The sequence below is a fragment of the Cibotium barometz genome, chromosome 43 (genome assembly GCF_041138505.1).
Source record: "Cibotium barometz isolate CiBa-2024 chromosome 43, ASM4113850v1, whole genome shotgun sequence".
Classification (NCBI taxonomy): Eukaryota; Viridiplantae; Streptophyta; class Polypodiopsida; order Cyatheales; family Cibotiaceae; genus Cibotium; species Cibotium barometz.
This window is the reverse complement of record NC_141088.1, coordinates 30,150,433-30,173,256: the sequence shown is the minus strand read 5'-3', so window position 1 is coordinate 30,173,256 and position 22,824 is coordinate 30,150,433. Positions and strand designations below refer to the sequence as shown.

General features: G+C 39.9%; 1 protein-coding gene across 1 annotated transcript; it reads left to right on the top strand.

Annotated features, from left to right (window-relative positions):
* Positions 1-20,220: 20,220 nt before the first annotated feature.
* Positions 20,221-20,769, top strand: LOC147613798 (uncharacterized). The gene is made up of 2 exons (XM_086781282.1): positions 20,221-20,538; positions 20,631-20,769. Exons 1-2 carry the CDS (start codon positions 20,275-20,277, stop codon positions 20,754-20,756), a joined length of 390 nt encoding a protein of 129 aa, XP_086637408.1. The 5' UTR covers positions 20,221-20,274; the 3' UTR covers positions 20,757-20,769.
* Positions 20,770-22,824: the final 2,055 nt, after the last annotated feature.

The following is a 22,824-nucleotide window of genomic DNA, read 5'->3' as shown; positions in this document are numbered from 1 at the left end:
TAAGGTTCTATGCACAAGTCTTTATGTGGAGGCTTTATACATAAGGCTATGTGCGTAGCTCTGTGCATGAAGCCTTATGCTGCATAAGGCTCTATGCATAGGCTTTATGCGTAAGGCTCTATGCATAGGCTCTCTACGTAGAGATTTATACATAAGCTCTAGATGTAAGGCTTTATGGATAAGGCCTTATGTTTTATGCTTCAAGCAATTGGCTCTTACGCATGTATTTGGGTTGGGTTGTATGTATAAGTAATGTTGATCAACCCATCGTACGACTCAAATGTCATAAATCTACTACCTATTATCAACGAATGATATGGGTAGCAAGTGTGCTCAAAGTTTACTTAGACACATGTATGGTTTAACAAAACCTTTTCATGTACACAAAGTTAACCCTTTATGCTTTCTATAAGTCTTATCATTTCATCTTATATGTAGGTAGGCTTACCATCAGGCCAGTCGATGCCATGGGGGAAATCTACCCCACTTGGCCAATCAAGGCTGACCACGCCTTTGACAGGTGCAGGTCTGCGTGGTGCAAGCCCATCATGGTATGGGTGTGGTGAGCCTACACCACCTACCTCGACTAGACCCACCCCCACTCCCTCACGCCCCTCTTCACCACAAACACGACATAGTAGGGAGTCTAGGGGGGCTATTAGACATGCTAGTGAGCGAGGAGGGGGAGGGGGAGAGCAGGCTACTTCTTCTTTGGCAAAAGCAACACTAGGTCTCCCAATGTATCTCCCTAGAAGGGGGCTCTTTATCTGCTCATTTATTATGAGCTAGCCCCCAAGAGACCAATTCCACCATTTGATCCACTGACCCTACCATACAACGTGTATGTTGATGGTGCCCTTGTGGTGTGATGGATGCACGAGGGAAGCAAGTGATGAACCACATGCATATACTTGCTAACCTGGAGTTCATAAACTCCTTCAAAAAGTGGAAAGCACAAGACAAGATTTCAAAGAAATATATCATTGATGTGCTTAAGGTCGAGCTCCCTATGGGACTTTTCTTCTTGGAGAAGTGGATGAAGAGAAGAATAAAGATTTTTCTCTATAATAGGAGAGCAAACATTAAGAGAGCAACAAAAGAATAATTTGAAAAAGCCCAACGTTTACACGCACAAGGAGTGGAGGCACGCACGCAACTTCGTGAGAAATCACCCACATGATTTTCAACAAGTGGCAATGAGTGCTTCTCGGCTACCAAGTGAGGGGATTCAAACTTTGGCTTAGGAGGAAAGTCCTCCTTCATTGCTTGTTTCATAAAGTACCTATTTTACTAATCATTTCTTCTCCTCTTTAATTTTGTTTTGTACTATATTGTTTTCTTTAACTAATTATATATTTTCTTAATTGTTTTTTGTATAAGGAGTTTGTTGGGAGTGACCCAACACACAAGGGAGGAGTACAACTATGGCTACAGATCTCCCAGTCCACAATTGTGGGCATGGATGCGTACGCGAGGCATACACTTGTGGATGAGTCCATTTTGGGGACTGAAGAAGATGAGGTAAGAAGTGAAACAACCCTTCTCTTATCTATATCTAATTGTCTTTTATTGCATTACACTTACATTGTGCTTGATGGCATGTATGTAGGATGAAGGGGGAGAGGAAGAGGAAGATCCAAATTATGAGCATAAGTTGGTAGAAGGAAGTGAAGAGGAGGATGAAGATGATGATGATGCCAGCATTCAAAATCCGATAAGGATTCCGATTATCCAGATCTACTTTGATATATTTTTTGTATATATGGCCAAATGCCCGACAATTCATGAAATATAATAAATTTTGGACTCACTTGCATTCTTCTTAATCTTCATATTTTTCATGTTTTTTTTTGTATCATAAAACTATGACCTTGTAAAAAAAAAGAGTTGGGGTAGATTGGGAGTCCTTTTGCAGACTCCCCAGTCTGCCGCCCCAAATTTTTTTTAATTACGTAGGACTTTCACTACTCGACAACACTAAACTCGTTGTAGTGAAAATAGCAGCTTTTTTAGCAACAAAAATAGTCTCATTTAGCTACACTCTCATTTTCACTGCTACACCCTCATTCTATTGTAGTGGTGGTGATGCACGCATTAAAAATCCTAAGAGTTAGTAGGGAGTGTACAATACTATTTTCTTGATAAAAAAGAAACATGTGCGAGTGGTTCTTTCTTTTGCATGCTCATGTGTGTGTGTGTGTGTGTGTGAGAGAGAGAGAGAGAGAGAGAGAGAGAGAGAGAGAGAGGGGGGTGAGGGACAGAGAGAGCATGTGTGTGTGTGTGTGTGTGTGTGTGTGAGAGAGAGAGAGAGAGAGAGAGAGAGAGAGAAAGAGAGGAGAGAGAGAGTGTGTGGATGTGTGGGGTGTGTGTGTGTGTGTGTGAGAGAGAGAGAGAGAGATGCGAGGCGGGGTTGATATATGGCATGAGGAGAATGAAGCCTACTTGATAGTCTCTGATGAAGAACAGTGGAGTTGTTTCTTAATGGGAGCCTAGAGAGATCATCAAACCTCTCATAGCCTAGAGAGAGAGAGAGAGAGAGAGAGAGAGAGAGAGAGGAGAGAGAGAGAGTGTGGATGTGTGGGGTGTGTGTGTGTGTGTGTGTGTGAGAGAGAGAGAGAGAGAGAGAGAGAGAGAGAGAGAGAGAGATGTGAGACGGGGTTGATATATGGCATGAGGGGAATGAAGCCTACTTGATAGTCTCCGATGAAGAACAGTGGAGTTGTTTCTTAATGGGAGCCTAGAGAGATCATGAACCTCTCATTGGTTGTTTTGTGCCACCAATCTTGTTGTTCATATCATGTTATTTCTATTGCTTAAGATTACAAAGGAAAGGCCAAAACCCTCGAGAGAAAGATCTAGATCGAGTAAGGTACTCCCACTCAATTCCATTTGTTCATGCTCTTATTGGTACGATGATGGCCTCCAAGACTTGATCACTTGGCGTAGTCATCGTGGGCAAGCAGGTAGGCTTCCACTCCCGTGTAGCTGAGTGTAGCTGAGGGGCACTACCTCCTTGAGGGCGGCGGGGACGTGGGCACGATGCTTCTTGGAGAGGGCCTTGTATTCGAAGGACCAATGCACCACGCAGGTGCTGGGGTGGGGCCCTTCCTAGACCTGTACGGTGTACTTGTACTTCTTCACCAAGATGCCTACGAAGCCACCTTCCACCACCTCCACCTTCAGCTTGACAGCTTGCTGGTGCACCTCCTCCAACTTGACAGCTTGCTGGTGCACCTCCTCCAGCTTCTCCTTGATGTGCACCACCACGTGCTCCGAGTGCTTCTCCCCCTCCAACTTCTCCTTGATGTGCACCACCACGTGCTCCGGGTGCTTCTCCCTTGCAATATGCTCAGTGTGGCCTGCATGAGCGCATTATTAACACAGTATCAGTGAGCTTTGCAAAAATTTCACATCAAATTAAGTGTTAATTGAAGAACTAGAGCGCTAATTGCTTACTTTTATGGAAGTGGATAGTTCTCACACACAGCCTGGCTGGAAGTCGTTGCTTACATACTTCACGCTCGCGATCATGTGTGGCAGAGCCATGTGCAGGCAATTGTGGGCATCCTCAAAGGCCCCGCTCCACAGCCGTCTGGCCGACACCTTGTACTCCACCTTGTCGCTGAACACCTCCATCGCCATTTTACTAATTAGCGCTTGGTGATTACTTTGCCAACCCTTGCAATGTTTTTTTCTTGTAACCTGCCATGTGGCAAGCAAAGGAGAGCCCCACTTGGGAAGAGGAGGAGAGATCTTTCACATAGAGAAAGGAGAATTTTTTTAATTTTTATACATATTTTTTACACATGCCTAAATGCATTGCGGCTCACAATTAATTGTCACTATCAAGTCATTTGCTCATTGAATGAGTATATATATATATGTAATTAAGAGTGAATAATTTACTTCTGAAAGACCCTCTTTTTGTGGAATATACTAAAGAAGCCATTATTAAATTAAAAAGGAGAAAGGGGCCTGAGGGTTCATGGAAGTAGTTTGCTAATGAGATGCAAGGAATCATTAGAGCTCTGGGTAAACTGAGGGCTGAGGAATAGAGAGGTGATAAAAAAAAATGGTCTGCTTTGCTTGAAGATCTCTTGTTGAAGAGGTAGAGTTTAGGACTGGATTCTGATGACACTCATTTGTATTTTAAGTGTGATTAGGCCAACATTAAAGCTAAGGAGGATAAATGCTATGGAGAACATGAGTATTGGGCTAGAAGGAAAGTTGAATCCCCCCTTAGCTGCACTTGATACTTGTTGCAAAGATTCTTAATAACAAAGGTATTAGATATCTGGCTTACTATTGGGATAGGGATGTGGTTGGGTGGAAAGAGCTGAACCTCTTATTTGAGGAGTTTCAGTTAACTAGGAGAGAGAGAGACTTGATGACTCAGGTGATGGAGTTGTTTCATAGTGAATTATGCTCCACAGCCACTGATAATTCAGTTTGGATCAAGGACTAGTCTTGGATTAATGTTGTCAAATTAAAGGAGGGAAAAACTAGTGATATTTATGCATTAATGAGAAGCGGGGATGCCAATGTTATTTATTGTACCAAAATTTGGAATAATGTAAAGTGGAGTTCTTCTAGTTGGAAAAAGAGATGGCACTTGATTTGGAACTGTCTTATGCCTAGGAAATTTCAAGTTTTTTGGTGGAAGGTTTGCATGTGGGCACTACCCATTGGTTATAAGATGCAAAAAAGAAACATGGCTAGTGGCATTTACCCTAGATGGAGGTCTTCAATAGAAAGTGGCAACCATGTGTTTTGGGAATGCCTAGCCTTGAGGAGCACCTCGTGCAAAATGAATAACTGGATAGAGAGGAGTCAGAATGTGCAAATCTTTTGGGAGGAATGGCTACTTGAGAAGTGGGCCATTAATGATGAGCATAGACAGGTTGGTGTTAACATTGTCAGAACTTGCATTCTATGGAAAATGTGGACTAGCAGAAATGAAACATGCATTATTTTAGCAGATGTATCTAGACACCCTTATGTCTTTGATTTTTGTTTATCAAATCTAGAGTGTGATGGTAGTTGTGCCCCGAAATGTGAAATATATATATATATATCTTATATGTTACACCTTTTGGATTTGGAGATTACATTTGGAGACAAGGAACATTGAAGGTCTCATGCACTTGAGAGTGACATGTATCAAGGTTTGATGGAAATACAAGGTTTTCTATTTTTCAACCTATAAAAATTTTAAAAATGGTTTGCTTTATCAAGTGATGCTAGATCGAACCTAGCTTGATCATAGAAATAGAAAGGTTTCAAGATTTTTTAGATCCACCACTTGTATATTTTACAATTGAAGAGGATTTTTAGATCCATCACTTGGCCATTCTCTACAGTCCATAAGAACCCAAGATCAGATTCTACCATTTGGTCAACCTAGACCTCCAATTAAAAACAATGGTACAAGAGATTGTATATTGAGAGTCCCCTTAGAGTAGGATGCACTCTTTAATTTAAGACTTCATTGTAATGAACAAGACTAAATGAACAAGAATTTTCAAAATTGACATGGTGAAGGTATCCTTATATACACAACCACTACAAATTAACATTATTAAGGATAGAAAGAGTCTCCTTGGAGTAGGATGCACTTGTCAAAATTACGATTATAAATTTTCATTTTGATGAAACTTATTCTACTAAAGAAATAATAAAACTTTTGCATTAACAACCAAAAGATAAAAGGATAAAAGGAGTCCCCTTAAAGTAGGATGCACTTTGTGGATGCATAAGAGAAGTCTCCTTAGACTAGGATGCACTCCATCTATGAATTTATTTATTGTGTTAAAAATTGTTCAATGCATTGCAAAGATACACAATTGAACAGTGTGCTCCCAAAGTTGGCCAAATTACAAAGACCCTCTATATTTTGTTATAATAGAGACCATTTACAAAGACCATTTACATTCAATTATAAAAGGAAGTAACAAAAGGTGCTAGTATCATGGGGGTGTAATTTTGATTTTAAGGGGCTCTAGCTCCACCACATGGTAGAGCTAGAATTTTTAGCTAGCTCTTCCATGTGGAGCTACAACACATTGAGGAGAATTTAAAGATTTTTAGATCCACCACTTGGCCATTCTACAGTCCATAAGAAACCAAGGTATAACATTTGATTGATCTAGACCCCCAATTACAAACATTGATACAAGAGATTGTATATTGAGAGTCCCCTTAGAGTAGGATGCACTCTCCAATTTTAAAGCTTCATTGTAATGAACAAGACAAAATGAACAAGATTTTATAAATTGAGGTGGTGAAGGTATATTTATATATACCATCACTACAGATTAACATTATTAAAGATAGAAAGAGTCTCCTGGAGTAGGATGCTCTTTGTCAAAATTACGGTTAAAAGATTTCATTTTGATGAAGCTTATTCTACTAAAGAGTCCCCTTAAAGTATGATGCACTTTGTCAATAGATAAAAGGAGTCTCCTTAGAGTAGGATGCACTCCATCTACGACTCCATTATAATAAAACATTGTAAATGAAAATGAATTTATTTTTTTGTGTTAAAATATGTTCAATGCCTTGCAAAAGGCACACAATTGAATAGCACACTCCCGAAGATGGCCAGACTACAAAGACCCTTTATATTTTATTATAATAGAGACCATTTACAAAGACCATTTACATTCAATTACAAAAGGGAGTAACAAAATGTGCTAGTGTCATGGGGGTGTATTGGTTGAATGAGGTATTGAGCTTCTTTTTAAGCATGTTCATTTTGTGTACTCACAAGATCACACACTTAGATTATTCTCTCAATTATTATCTTGATTATCATCTTGATTGTTAAACACATTGTAGTAGCTATCATCGAGTTTCAATGTATTCTTGTTGTTGTACAAAACATGGAGACCCCAAAAGAAATGAACTTTTTTGAAGAAAACTTGTGTAGTTATTTGTCTGAAATGGACAATGTAGCGAGATATTTGCCTTGTTGCTCATGTTGAGGTGTCTAGCATGGCTAGCAATCCAACGTCAATCACTTTATCTCTTCACTTTAGATCTAGCACCTATCTATTATAGAGCTGAAAAGGATTTCTTGATCCATGACTTATCCATTCTAGATCTTGTTCCACCACTTGGACATTATAGAGCTAGACTTCAGTGGATGCAAGCTCCACCAAACGGTAGATCTAGACTCAAAATTCTAGTCGTATTGTATGACTTCCAAAGGTTTAGGTCTACCACACATGGATACTAGCTCCACCATGTGGCAAGGCCAAAATTCCATGAAGAGACCATGGCTACTACCTCCACCACATGGTGGAGCTAGATCTCAATAAGATACCACATGGTGAAGCTAGCTAGCTCCACCACATGGATACTAGCTCCACCATGTGGTAAGGCCAAAATTCCATGAAGAGACCATGGCTACTACCTCCACCACATGGTGGAGCTAGATCTCAATAAGATACCACATGGTGAAGCTAGCTAGCTCCATGAAATTATACAGCTAGACTTCAATGGATGGTAGCTCCACCACATGGTAGATATAGACATAGAATTCTAGCTCTACCATCCCATATGGTGGAGCTTGATTTTAAGGGATTCTAGCTCTACCACGTGGAGCAAGAATGCATTGAAAGAACCAAGATCTACCATTTGTTCAATCTAGACCCCCAAGTAAAAACATTGATACAAGAGATTGTATATTGAGAGTCCCCTTAGAGTAGGATGCACTCTCCAATTTTAAGACTGCATTGTAATGAACAAAGACTAAATAAACAAGAATTTATAATTTGACATGGTGAAAGTTTCCTTATATACACAACTACTACAAATTAACATTATTAAAGATAGAAAGAGTCTCCTTGCAGTAGGATGCCCTTTGTCAAAATGATAGTTAAAAGTCTTCACCTACTCTACTAAAAAAATAATAATTTGCAAAGTTTGACCAAAAGATAAAAGGATAAAAGGAGTCCCCTTAAAGAAGGATGCACTCCATTTATGACTCAATTATAATAAGACATTGTAAATGAACATGAATTTATTGCTTGTGCTAGAATTTGTTCAATGCTTTGCAAAGGCAAACATTTGAACAGTATGCTCCATAAGAGGCCTGATTACAATATCATATATCAATATATGGACTTTTACTACATTAAAAAAAGGCCAAATTACTTGCATCCTCTACATTTGATTATATTATAGACAAACAGAATGAGCTTCATGGTGGTGTATTACTTTCATGATGCCTCCTCTTGTTGCTTTGCTTAATTTTCACTCTCTGCTTGCCTCTTTGCCTCAGCTTCATCCTCCTCTCGTTGCTTTCTTTGAATTTCAAGTTGTTCCTGCCTCTCTGTCTCAGCATCAGCCTCCTGCTCTGTCGCTTCCACACCTCTGCCTTTTTCCTATTCTCTACTTCCAATTTCTCTTCTTCAAGCCATTTCTTCACCACATCATCTGAGAATTGGTTAGGTTTTTCTTCAAAGGCATTATCCCATGTATACTCTTGCCGATCTTCATTCTGTAGCCATAAAAACAACCAATTTCTTAAATCTTCTGTCAAAAAACTATACCTTTCCTTGGAAGGTTGATGGTACAATTCTGGGACTATTAACCAAGTTCCTCGCTCATTCTTAAACACCTTATAGTAGCTCTCATCAATTATCAATGTATTTTTCTTGTTGTACAAAGGATGGAGACCCCAAAAGGTCTCAAGCTTTTTAAAGAAAACTTGTCTATTCTGCACAACCCATGTGGATTTTGAACAATGCTCTTGTGAGAGAACACCTGCAAACTTGGGCTTTTTTTGTGGAAATAGTGTGTCAATTATTCCAGAGAGCTTAGTTCTCCTACATGCGCTCCAAATAAAAACATAAAAGAATTGAATACACCAATCTAAGGACTCATGTGCATCCTTGTGACATAGGACATAACGATATTGGTTAATTGGGTGTTTTACCAACTCGTTGCTAAAAGGAGGACCCTTCTCATCATATTGGGTTTCGACAACATATCACAACAAACCATTGAGGTTTAGAATAATAGCCCTCCTATCATCCTCTTTGCATAGGGGTACGCATATTAGGTCTGACAAATACCATGTCAGTATGATAACCCCCTCAGAGGGATGCACAAAGCGCAACCTTGCATCAATTTCTCGTAGACGGTCAAGACGGCGCTGAACCAACTGTCTTCGTACACTCTAGATTTTCTTGGACATGTGACGTACTAATGCTCTGTGACGAAGAAGTCGCCTCTGCCAATTAGAATCAATCACATGACCTGGAAAACAATGAGCATGCTTAATGATAAAGGTGGGCATGTGGGGGAAGGCATGTTACAACTACTCTTATGCAAAGATAGATTTTAAACAATTACAAAACAAATGTGACTATGCATGCTAACAATAAACTATATACTATTCCAAAATGTTGACTTTAGTTGCATTGCAAAATGACCCAAGATGCAAAGACTCTTTCCATTTGATTCTAAAAAGACGCAACAAAATGTGCTAGCAGGTATCAGAATGTGGTGAAATTAGAATGCATTGATCTAGATCAACCACGTGGTTGAGCTAGAATGCACTATTCTAGCTCAACCATGTGGTAGGGCTAGAATATTTTTAAATCTAGTTCCACCATGTGATAGAGCTATATCAAAGTATTCTAGCTCGATCCCATGGCAAAATTAGAAATAATATTTGAAGTCTAGCTCTAGCACGTGGTAGAGCTGTATCAAAATATTTTAGCTAGACCCCATGGTAGAACTAGAATGGTTTGAAGTCCAACTCAACCATGTGGTGACGTGGAAGAGCTAGAATGCATTGATCTAGCTCTACCATATGGTAGAGTTAGAACGCTTTCAAGTCTAGCTCAACCATGTCGTGGAGCTAGAATGCTTTGAAGTCTAGCTCTACCATGAGGTGGAGCTAGAAGGCATTGATCTAGCTCTACCATAGTCCAAATATGTCGGAATTAAAATCATAAGACAAAGATCAAGCTTCCATACATTTTCAAATTAGGAGGTCCCTTATAGTAGAGTGCACTCCAACATTTATAAAATTATCTGAAGAGTAATACATTTGCCACTAAATAGGACAAAATTTCTTGTCAATTCATGATTACAAAAAGATAAAATTCCTCCCAAAAAAAACAATCCTTGTGATAAATGGCTTCTTTAAGTGAATACTCCTTGGAACAATATCCTTGAAATAAATCTGCAAGAAACAATCATTAATTAAGTTTCTTCATTGTGAATACAAAATTGTTGTATAAAATCATGTATTTGGTTATAATTATCATTTATGTTGGGTATTACCTTAGTTATTTCTATCCCGTTGGAGAAGATTGTACTCATTTCACACCTTGTTTATGAAAGCCCTTGCATTGGCTGCCTTCAACTGCGTTGTGGTAGAACCCAATTTTCTAGCTAGAGAAATCACTTGTGGTCCCCTCATGCTAGCAATACTGACTCGTTCTTTTGCCATAATTTCTATTATCTCTTCTCTTTTGTTTTCATATTGTCTCGCTAATACCTCTTGATTGTCGACAAACTTTTGTATAATCTCTGATAGTGGTAGCATTATCTTATGTGACCAATTTAAATTGCGCTTTCTCCAAAAATCTACCACATCTCTGTATTCATTTTCATTGGATATTGGAGGTTGTCCGTAGTGATTAGAGCCAATGATCTCACGCACATCCTCACTCTCATCAAGCTGCAATAAGTAAGGGAGCAGCTCATCAATGAGAATATTGTTAGTCAACTTTTCTTCATCAAACTTTGCATGATATATACAATTATTATCAGGAGAATCACATCCCTTGTATGGAGAGTCATCAATAAGAACCGTTCTACGAGCATCACAATCAAAACATGAAGCAATTTTTGAAAATGGCTTGAACATTGCCTGAACTGTTGGATTATCAGGTCTAGCTATTTTACCACTTTTATCCATCTCGCAAGCCTCTTGAGCCCAAACTACAAAAAAAGGCAATATCTCTCCTGCTCTGTCTTGTAATATTCTCAATATTTGAAGAACATTACTCTCTGTTCGCTGTTGACCAGATCCCAACATTAATATTTTTTAATAAAATCTTGAAGAATTGGATACATCCTGGCCTTAGTACAATATATCATTTTGAATCCATTTGAATAGTTTCATGTATTGAAGATGGTTGTTGTTGACAACGTTTCAGTAGTAGACCATTCAGGTCCCCAACACAATTGTCAACACTGATTTCTTGGAGATAGCAGTGTCGATACTTCTTGGTACTTCCTCGGGCTGGAAACTCTCACCCATTGCTTCATTTGTTGGAGATTTAGGTACCCCAATTTCATTGTCAGCATTTGTCTTTAAACCTTCTGGATGGACATCACTGAATGTGTGGGAGAAGCTCTCATCCACAGTTTGATTGTGGAATTCCGTAGCTACTTCACTTGGTGCTACTATCTCAATTTCAGGATCTAAAAGAAAAAAAAGTAACATTGACTCAACAATCTTTCAAACTACAAGAATTTACAATTGTAACACTCACTCTTAACACATGTTTATTGGTGTAATCTAAAAGGAAATCATGTTTGGATACCAATTATCAATTCTACTTGCTCACTCTAGAATTGGAGGGTTTAAAATGGATTTCCAAATACACCCATTATTCTAGCTCTACCATTTGGTAGAGCCAGTTTGCAAGGGAGCTCTTGTTGGAAGTAGGCCTTGAGATCCACCCTTGAGCTCTAAGAGTAGGTGGAGGTGAGAAACACAAAACCACTCAACTATATGGTAAAGCTAAAATTTTAGATGTTTTAGATTTTCCATATGGTAGAGCTAGAATTTATAAGTCTTGCTTTACCACGTGGTTGAGTTGGGGATCAAGATAGCTTCTTTATGGGTGGAGCCAGTAGACTTCCATAGGTTCTAGGTCTAGACTTCAATGGGTTCTAGCTCATCGCACGTGACAAGAACCAAACAGCTAGAACTGCATTTGAACTAGCTCTACCATGTGGTGGAGCTAGAAATGCATTGGCTTAGCTCTACCATATGGTAGAGCTAGACTTAAATGGATGCTTTGCAAAAACTATCTTTGGGGGGGTGCATTGGCCTAGCTCCACCACTTTGAAGAGGTAGCTAGACTTTAATGGATTCTTGGTCCACCACTTTGAAGAGGTAGCTAGACTTTAATGGATTCTTGGTCCACCACTTTGAAGAGTTAGCTAGCTCCACCAAATTGTAGACCTATTGAAATCTAGATCTACCATAGGGTAGGATTGAAGTAAATGAGAGGATCTCTAGCTCTATCATCTTAGATTTATAAGCTAGATTTTCAGATTCACCAACTGGCCATTGTGCGACCACTAAGTAGGCTTTCCAAATTCACCAATTGGTTATGTAAAAAGTGAATTTGTCAATGAACATGTTAGGATCCATAACTTGGTGATTCTAGATTCCAAGGCCCAATTTGGAGAGAGCTACAAAAATAATAAAAGCATTGTATAAAATCAAAAGAACTAAATACTACTAAAAAATGAACCAAGGATATAACAAGTCAAAACATCACCAAATCAAAGTATTGAAGATACAAGGAAAGCCCATTAAGAAGTTACATACTGTCTTCAAAATCCAAAAAATCTGGAGTTGAATGAACTTCACCATGTCTCGATCTTTCCGTGGTATTCCTTTGATTGTTAGTAATAGGCGGAACTGGTTGCTCATTTCTTAACTTTGCAAAGTCAAGAAGCCTTGTTCCCATCTTTCTTTGATCTTCAATACTCTCCACTAGGCAAATCACTTCCTTATTTAGTGCTAGCCCTAGCTCGATGATATAGCCATTACTAAAAAGATCAACAAGCTTGCAGCCTTCTCTGCAATACTTTCGAATACATTGCTTGATCAAAAGATTCTTCTTGATTCTTAGAAACTCAATGTCTGGGATAGTTTTAACATCTTCATTATCTATATCAAGAAGTCCAGTATCCAATATTGTCGCTTGTGTACCTAGATCAGGAACATCTGCTAGTCCTTGAAAGGCATCTCCCTTGCTGAAAAACACTAAGGATGTGAAGAACTCTATTCCACCAATGCATCGGTTGTCACGTCAAAAATGTAATGCCCCATTATACTGTTCCTTTGCTATGCCACTCAAATTTTTTAAAGCATTTTGCAAGTGAATAAAATCTGTAATATTTAGAAAGGTAAGCAACACATATTGGGATGGCAAAGATCTACCAGCTGCTGTAATGATCATAATGCCGTTCAAAAGATTGCAAAATGATTCCACATCCCAATGCATATTTCTTCCCAAATCTTCAGTGTTATCCAGAACACATAACCCAATGGAAATTGGATTGCTGAGGTGGCGCTTCAAGTAGTAACTCCCGTCGAATGGAAGACTCACGGCATAAATACACCAAGGAAGATCCAAGGACAAGGTTGAACTTTCTTTGCTAAGGCTGATATTCCACTCCACATATTGCCTTGCTTCTGCTGGAAAATCAATCTTCTTTGATCCAACCTCTAGCTTTGACTTTATATACACATCACATAACTTCAAAAGAACTGAGTATACAACCTCATTGATGCTATAGGTGATAGTCAATTATGACCAATCTTGACATTGTTTGTCCTTGTTCAGAGTGTTGAACTCTACAAGCAATGCATCTTGAATAATTTTATCTTGCTTGAGCTGCTTGATACGCTCTAGCATGTTAATTACATCTACATCCTTAGTACCCTTTGAAAGAACAATTTTTCCAGACCTGATTTTTTATTGTATTTGTTTGACTTCTTGTTCATCTAGCCCAGCAAGACATCTGAAAATTCTGGCAGTTGGTTTCTTGTTTTGCTTCTCCATGATTTCAAGCCAGCCTTTGAAAACTTCATCAGAGTAAATCACCATGTGAGACTGCTTTGAAATGAAGGATGCTCCCACCGTAATTCTAGCCATTTGCAAAAAAATTTACAAAGAAATAAAAGAAAAAAAGATCAAAATCAAGTATTTTTTTCAAAACATATAATTATAAGAGAGCAAGGGATATGGACATACATCCCAGTCTACACGAGATGATGAGCCCTCTGTTACTCCAGATGCTGGCCTTTACGGAGAATTATTGAAGATCCACTGACTCCTCAAGTGCTGCAAGACATCATAGTATGGTTGTTTGACATATAATGATTGGGCCTCTTCATTAGCTATAGCAGATATGGCCGTCGCAACTTGTGGCTCTGGATTTACAACAATTCAAGCCTTCCTTTTTTCATACACTTGTATCAGGTCTTGAGCACAACCATCTTTTTCCATTTCTTGATACCGTAAGAATTTTGCAGCATAGATGGAATGTTGGCCATCAATAATCCAATATGAATACTCAGTGAGTTTCTCCTCTGTTACCTTACTCAGTTTCATTGGAATTCCTTTCTTCTTGCCAGCATTCTTTACAGGCATCAAGTATGCACACGCTCTTGGCCTGTTTGCACTTGCACCAAAAAATAAGACGCATTCATCCACACGGTGAGTATCTATTTGATGGGAGTTATAGTGATCAGGAGCTAGCCAGCATTGATCTACAGGAATCTCATACTCTTTGTACTTGAATGGAAAATACTTAGAGTATTTTTCCATACCCCCTGTATCACTCTTTAGTGCCTTTTGCACCTCATTTTCCAAAACTTTGGGATCACAAATCTTATTTTTGTTGAATTTTCCAAGCCTGTTTTCTCTACTGTAGATTTAAGAACTGCTTCATCTACATCCATAATAGTTGTACTGCTTTTTGCCTTTTTTTGAACTGGATTTTTAGAGGGCATTTTCTCTTTTTTTTGTTTGCCTTTCACACAATAAGCAATGGAAGCTTGCAACTCTTCAAGAGTTATTTCTTGACTTGCACAATCTAACTTCCACCCTCGAGAGAACATAGTTTCTTGTTTATCTCTTACTATTCGTTCAATAATGAATGCCTTGGGATCTAGTTGATACTCATGGATCCCAGGTACCCCAATATTTATGCATCACTACAAGAGCTTGAGGGCATACCGACGCTAAAATACTGACGCAAATGTCGAACGTCGGTATGTCCGTCGTAATGTTGGAGGAGACAAGTCGGGCGGGGTATTTTCAAATTTTCGTTTCCCGACGCCTATACCGACGCACATACTGATGCATATACCGACACATATTCCGTAGTATATACCGACGCATATACCGACGCATATTCCGTAGCATATACCGACGCTCGTAAGTTTTTTACAGCCGAGAGCCTATTTTCTGTTTTTTTCGTAGAGAACGGCGCACAACAGTAGAGAAGGTCTCTTTCTCTCCCTCTCCTCTTTTTTCCTCTCTCCTCTTTTCTCCTTCTTTCTTCTTTTCTCCTCTTCTCCTTCTCCTAATATGTTCTTGCAATTGCTTTTACTTTTTAATTTAAGAATTAGAACGTTTAGGGTTTTGTGTTTTTTTGGCTCTCTATGCATGTTGAGAGCTCTCTATGTATGCATAGATCTCCTAATGCATGCATAGAGATTTTAGGGTTTTGTTTTTGTTCTTATTCTTGTGTTTAATTTACTAATTAGTTTGTTTAATATTTTGTTTTGTAGTTGTTTCACCTCACCAATCTTTCACCAATCCTCTCCTTCAGCTTCGCAAAAAAGAGGTAGATCCTCTTTCGATTTTTCTTGTTTATGCTATTTTCTATGAATTATTGCATCCATGTTTTATGGTTTAGTGTTAGTTTTGGGTTCTTGTAAGCTTATACATAGGATTAATTTAATATCTATGCATAAAACCTATCATAAGCTTGCAATCTCTATGCATAGCCTTCTTGCAAGCTTTATGCATAAGCTCTATTCATAGAGCTTGCGAGCTTGTGAAATCTCTATGCATAAGCTCTATGCATAGGCTTTATGCATAGAGTTTGCAAGCTTATAAAATCTCTATGCATAGGTTTCTTACAAGCTTATAGAATCTCTATGCATAGGTTTCTTGAAAGCTTGCATGGACATTGTACATAGAGCTTGCGTAGCCTTCTTGTTGAAAGCTCTATGCATAGCCTTCTTGTAAAAGCTCAATGCATATGCTCTATGTATAGGCTTTATACATAGAGGTTGTAAGATTATGAAAGCTCTATACATAGGGCTTCTAAGCTTATGCAAGCTCTATACATAGAGTTTATATGAAGATCATCAACCACGACATTCTCAACGGTCAAATTATGAACCAGAGGAAGAGGCCATGCGTAAACTTGCACGCCTTCCATTATACAATGGTGCCAACATATCTGTATTGTGTGCATCTCTTACGATGCTAAATTTGCAGTCAATTTTTGGATGGTCTAATACAAGTGTCACTGAACTATTCAAGTAAGGACTTTTTTTGGAGATTACACCTACTGTTGAAATGATAAATTATCAACTTGTATTTGAGAAAATCTTAATAGTAACGATCAGATATTGCCATACTTGCAGGCTTTTGAAAGATCAGATATTGCCCCCTGGCAAACGAGATGCCTCCATCTCGTGCAGATGCGAAGAAGTTATTGAAATCCATAGGCATGGATTACAATAATATTCATGCTTGTCGCAATGATTGTTGCCTCTTCCGCCATGAATATGAGCATTTGCAAGAATGTCCCCATTGTGGCTCTAACAGATATAGAGAAGATGTTCAGGGGGAAGCTGTCGCGGTAAAGGTTCTCAGGCACTTTCCAATCATCCCAAGAATAAAAAGCATGTTCAGGTGCAAATCTATAGCAAGCTTGATGACATGGCATGCCACAACTCGATCCACAGATGAAGTGATGCGTGTGCCTGCTGACTCACCCGCATGGAGACACATTGAAGAGAATTGGCCGGCTTTTAAGGAAGAACCTCGAAACCTCCGTCTTGGCCTAGCAATGGATGGTGTAAACCCTTTTGGTTTAAGGAGCTCTTCATGGAGCACATGGCCTGTTTGCCTTGTGAATTATAATCTTCCGCCATGGTTGGCAATAAAGAAAGGTCATTTGTTGCTCTCATTAATAGTTCCAGGAAAGTACAAGGTGAAGAACATGGATGTATATTTGGCACCACTTATTGATGAGTTACGCACCTTGTGGAACGGAATTGAAGTGAAGGACATGTCAAAGCAGCAGAGTGGCCAAAGACTTACAACTGTGCAAGGTATTCTCATGTGGACAATGCATGATTGGCCTGGCTATGGAGAATGCTCAGGTTTGTCTATATCGGGTTACAATGCATGTCCTGTATGTGGTCCTCGACTTGATTCAAGATACTCAAAAGCATTACGAAAGAATGTCTACCAAGGACATGTTAGGTATCTTCCAGAAAATCATGAATTGCGGGATGGTAATCTAGGAAGACCTCCTCCAAGTGCATTGAAGGCAAGCGATTGGAAGATCAAATGGGAGGAATGTGGCAACTTGGCATGTCCTGGGATGAAGAGGCTCTCTATCTTTCACCAACTCCCCTATTGGGGTGATCTCCTTATAAACCATTTGCTTGACCCGATGCATATTTTCAAGAATGTAGCTGACATTCTGTGGACGACCATGACAAGAAAAAAGGAGACTAAAGGCCAAAGGGATGACTTGGAAGAGATTGGCTGCATGCAAGAGTTGTGGGCTCGCACTAGACCCAATGGAAAGGTGCTACTTCCAAGAGCCCCATGGGTTTTTAGCAAGATGGAGGAACAACAAGTCAAGAGGACAATTTCAGAGTTTCGGACTCCTACAGGTTGTATGCATTGCTTGAAAAGTGCATTTACAAAGGATGATGATCTTAGTGGCCTCAAGAGTCATGATTGGCACAAGTTTCTACAATTTGTGCTACCCATAGCAATAAAAGATTGCCTCACTGAAGACATTAGAGCTACTATCTATAAGATTGGCACATGGGTGCGCTGGATTTCTTCAAAAGAGATAAAGAGAGACAGTTTGGAGACAGCGCGTTTAAACTCCATAGAGGCAGTCTGCATGGTAGAGAAGTTTTTCCCTACAAGTTTATTAACAATCCAGATGCATCTGCTAGTTCATGTTGTAGATGAGGTTGCAGTTGCTGGAACAGTCCATTCAAGATGGATGTTCTTTTTGGAGAGGTTTATGAAGACATTAAAGGGATTTGTTCGCCAAATGGCTCGCCCAGAGGGTAGTATGTTAGAAGGGTGGCTGATACAAGAGTCCCTTGTTTACATCACTGAATATTTAAGTTCCTCAGATCCAGAGATACCTCGACTATGGTCTCAAGAGTCCAACGGGCGAGTCATTGGTGAGGAACCTCAAGGCCAAGGCATTAAGAGAAAGATGGATAACAATTTGAGGGAAAAAATCAACAAATTTTGCATCTTGAACTCTCATGTAATGGAGAAGTGGATTGAGACATATGAAGCTCTCAAGCGACAGCGAGTACAAGATCATTTAAGTTTCAGAAGGAATCGCACTACAAGAAATCTCCCATATCCAGAAGGTATGCAAGCTCTTCCGGACTTTCCCACAGGTAGATGGCTAGAAGCTACAATTTTAGAAGCCAAACGTGCTGGTTTACCTATAACAGAGGAGGAGGAGGAGCTTACAAAAGGATGCGATTGGCATGTAAGTGTTTAAGTTCTACATGTCTCTCTTTTTTTCTCTACATGTCTCAGTGTTTGATTCTCCATCAACAATCTTTTTGTGCTATTTGTAGTATCATAAATATGGGGCGTTTTGGTCACATGGACGTCATTTTCGAGTAGAACGAATAGACCAAAGAAGAGCAACCTTTGATTGTGGTGTCACAGCACAGTTTGTTCAAGAAAGTCATGCAAGTGCAAGTGATGATAACACAATTACTGGAATGCTTGATTACTTTGGAACCATTCAAGATATATTAAAGGTTGGCTTCAGAAGTTTTGAGTTGTTTATCTTTGATGTGAAGTGGTTCAAGGTAATCATGAATGGGCCACATGCAACTGTACGTAGAGACAAGAGTGGCCTCATCCAAGTGGACTCCACAAAGGTATGGACCGATCAGCAAGATACTTTTGTGCGCCCAGAGCATTGTGAGCAGGTTGTCTTTAAAGCGGATCCAAAAGATCCACGCTGGCTGTTTGTGGTTCAAGTCGCCCCCCGCAGTAAGCAAATTTTTGAAGAATTTGAGCTACAACAAGGTGATGTGGATGCACAGGGTGGTGGAGAGCAGCAAGAACAAGCCGATATCAACAATGAAGAGGAGCAAGCAAATGAAGAGGAGCAACTAGAGCAAGATCCAAATGAAGAGGTACAAACCAAGGAAGCTGAAAAACAAGTTGAGGAAGAAGACATAAATGATGAAGACATCCTTCATCAAGGGACTTTTAATGATGAGGATGCTGAAATGTACATAGACATAGATCTCTTTGGGGCTACTGATCTTAATGAGGATGATAGAATAGATAATGATTTTTAAAATGATGTATCTTAATGATTATGCAAATAGTTATGACATATTTGTAATGGTTTTATGACATTGAAGGTCCTTTCATTGTTTACCATTGTTAATGTTTACCATCATAATCACTACTGTAGGAGCAAGTTGATATAGTTTTACCAATGTTGTTTATCATTGTTAATGTTTGTCTTATGGTTCTTTCATTCATTGTTTACCGTGTAATTTTCATTTCGCACAAGTTTGTCATATGGTTTTTTGTCCAACAGGCCATGGGTGACTCACCGCCCTACGACTACAGTCCAGATTTCTCATTTAATCCTACACCGCAGGGCATGAGTCCCCAGCAGTTATATGGTTTTCTTTCGTCCATGACTCCAGAGCAGAGAGCCATGGCTCAGAGTTATTGGGGTTCTGGAGCAGGGACATCTGCCTCACCATCTGGCTTCCCGACGCCAGTTCCCACACCCGTGGGTACGACAGCAGCTCCCACACCTCATACCACACAGCCTTCCACTCCTCTTACAGCTCGATCTACCACCTCTTCACATAGACGGCGCTCACGTAGTAGGTCTTCAGGGGGAGGTTGTTGTGGTGGTAGTGCCACAGATGCTGTGACACCACCACCACGTGAGCGTCGTCCTTCGCTCTCATCTGTTGATAGCACACCCATAGGGTCACCTTCCACTCCCTGGGGTGCACATGACCATGACAACAGCAAGATTTACACAATTAGGGATGGGGCACCAATAATGGATAGTGCAGGGAAGGCAATGAAGACACGCATTCGACAATTGTGCACTATACAGTTTCATGACTCTGTCATGACTAAATGGGATCAGCAAGACAAGGGGAAGAAAAATTATATAAATACAAAGATAAAGCAAGAGTTTCAGCCATCTGACCCTATGAATGTCGTCTCTAATGAGTGGATACAGTATACAGCTCGCATTTTGATGGGGCATCGTAGGTCAGAGGCGAGGGACGCATTTAGAGAGGGGAAAGAGAAACCTGTTTGGCTAGATGACAGGGAGTGGGCAGCCATTGCTCAGGAGCTCACCGAGACACCAGAGAGGTTTCAACAACAAAGAGAGGCGGCAAGGGCAAGACTCCAAACAGTAGGGGCTTCTCATCTTGGGAGTGGTGGTTACGAAACCATGCGCCATGAATTCGTAAGTGTTTGTAGCAATTTTATTTATGTAAATGTATTAATGTGGGCTAAATGTTGATTTCTAAAAGTTATAATTGTTAATCGTTTGTGCAGGAGTTGGCCATGAATCGCCCACCAAGTAGGCGAGAGGAGAAGTACGCTCACAAACATGGCCTTGTGGCCTTGTTTGAGATGCTTGAAGAAGAAGGAGAGACCGTCAATTGGGAGGCATTACCATGATGTAAGATGACCTTCAAACTAATGAAATATGATCAAAACATTCTTGAGTATTAATGTTTAATTTAATTTCTTGTTTGTCGATCAGGAAAATAAAAAAACGGGCACGGTTGTTTTTGTGCTCTATTTTAGACAGAATGGTGCTGTCTGTTTGCTGTTGTTGATCCTACTCATTGCAGGCAGCTAGGCAACAGCCAGGCAGCACTATTCTGCCCAAAAAAAAATTTCTGCTACAGCGTCGGTATATTCCCCGGTACTGACGTCGGTATATGCATTGGTATATATCTCGGTATTTAAGCCGGTATACACCCCGGTATTCACCCCGGTATATAACACGGTAAATGCACCGTTATAGATGCCGGTTTAGGCGTCGATATTACCCCCGGTGAGCGTCGGTATAGATAACGGTATAGGCGCCGGTATTGTTACCCGACGCTTATACCGACGCTGTGGTTCCGGCGCTTATACCGGCGTTTATACCGATGACGAGGCTTTTTTAGACCCCGTTAAATAGCGCCGGTATAAACGCCGGTATTAGGCTAACATGTAGTAGTGCATTCAATGAGAATCAACTACAGAAATATAAGATAGAGTCATTGGTCCTAGATCCTCAAAAGTATCCACGCCCACATCACTAGTAACAAATAGATGAATTTTGTTAAATTGTGAACCCTGAAGACCCCAAATATCTAAGTACCACTGTCGTCGTTGATCAGCAGAGGCAAAGTTAACACTGACCAGAACTTCCACCACTTTTCTTTTCTGAGACATCTTTCACCTGCAACAAAAACCACAATTGTTAATTATAGTTATTGTATTCTTACACTTTTAAAAAAAACTTTAAATATCATATTCAAAAATCACAATATATATCCATGAAAACACTGTGGAGCAGATGAAGAGTATTTCCATCTTGGAGCTCTCAATACATTTGTTAGTCTTGCTCCTCCACATGGTAGAGCTAGATGAATGCATTCTAGCTGGACTTCAAAGTATTCTAGTGCTGGTTTTTCAATGGATATCATCTCTACCGGGTGGCAGAGCAAGATTAATAAATGTATTGACTAGAATGCTTTAAAATCTAGCTCTACCATAAGGTGGAGCTAGAATGCATTCTTCTAGCTCTACCATGTGGTAGAGCTAGACTTCAATGAATGTAACCAGCTGAGGTTGAATGTAACTGTGGTAGAGTTGTATTCTATCTAAACCACATTGTAGAGATAGAATGCTTTGAGGTCTAGCTCTACCATGTGGTGGAGCTAGAATTGCATTTGAGGTCTAGCTCTACCCTGCGGTGGAGCTAGAATCGTAGAGGTAAAAAGCTTTGAGGTCTAGCTCTACCATGTGGTAGAGCAAAAATGCATCGATCTAACTGTGTTCCATACACATCAACAAAACCATTTACTCCAAGAAGAGACCTACTTCACATGACAAGAACCAAGGAGCTAGAATTGCATTTGATCTAGCTCTACCACGTGGTAGAGCTGTATTCTACCTACACCACATCGTAGAGCTAGAATGCTTTGAGGTCCAGCTCCACCATGTGGTGGTGGAGAATGCATTCTTCTAGCTCTACCATGTGGTAGAGCTAGACTTCAATGAATGTAACCGGCTGAGGTTGAATGTAACTATGGTAGAGCTGTATTCTACCTAAACCACATTGTAGAGATAGAATGCTTTGAGGTCTAGCTCTACCATGTGGTGGAGCTAGAATTGCATTTGAGGTCTAGCTCTACCATGTGGTAGAGCAAGAATGCATCGATCTAGCTGTGTTCCATACACATCAACAAAACCAATTACTCCAAGAAGAGACCTACTTCACATGACAAGAACCAAGGAGCTAGAATTGCATTGGATCTAGCTCTACCACGTGTGGTAGAGCTGTATTCTACCTAGACCACATCGTAGAGCTAGAATGCTTTGAGGTCCAGCTCTACCATGTGGTGGAGCTAGACTTGCATTTGAGGTCTAGCTCTACCATGTGGTGGAGCTGTATTCTATCTAGACCACATCCTAGAGCTAGAAAGCTTTGAGGTCCAGCTCTACCATGTGGTGGAGCTAAAATGCATTC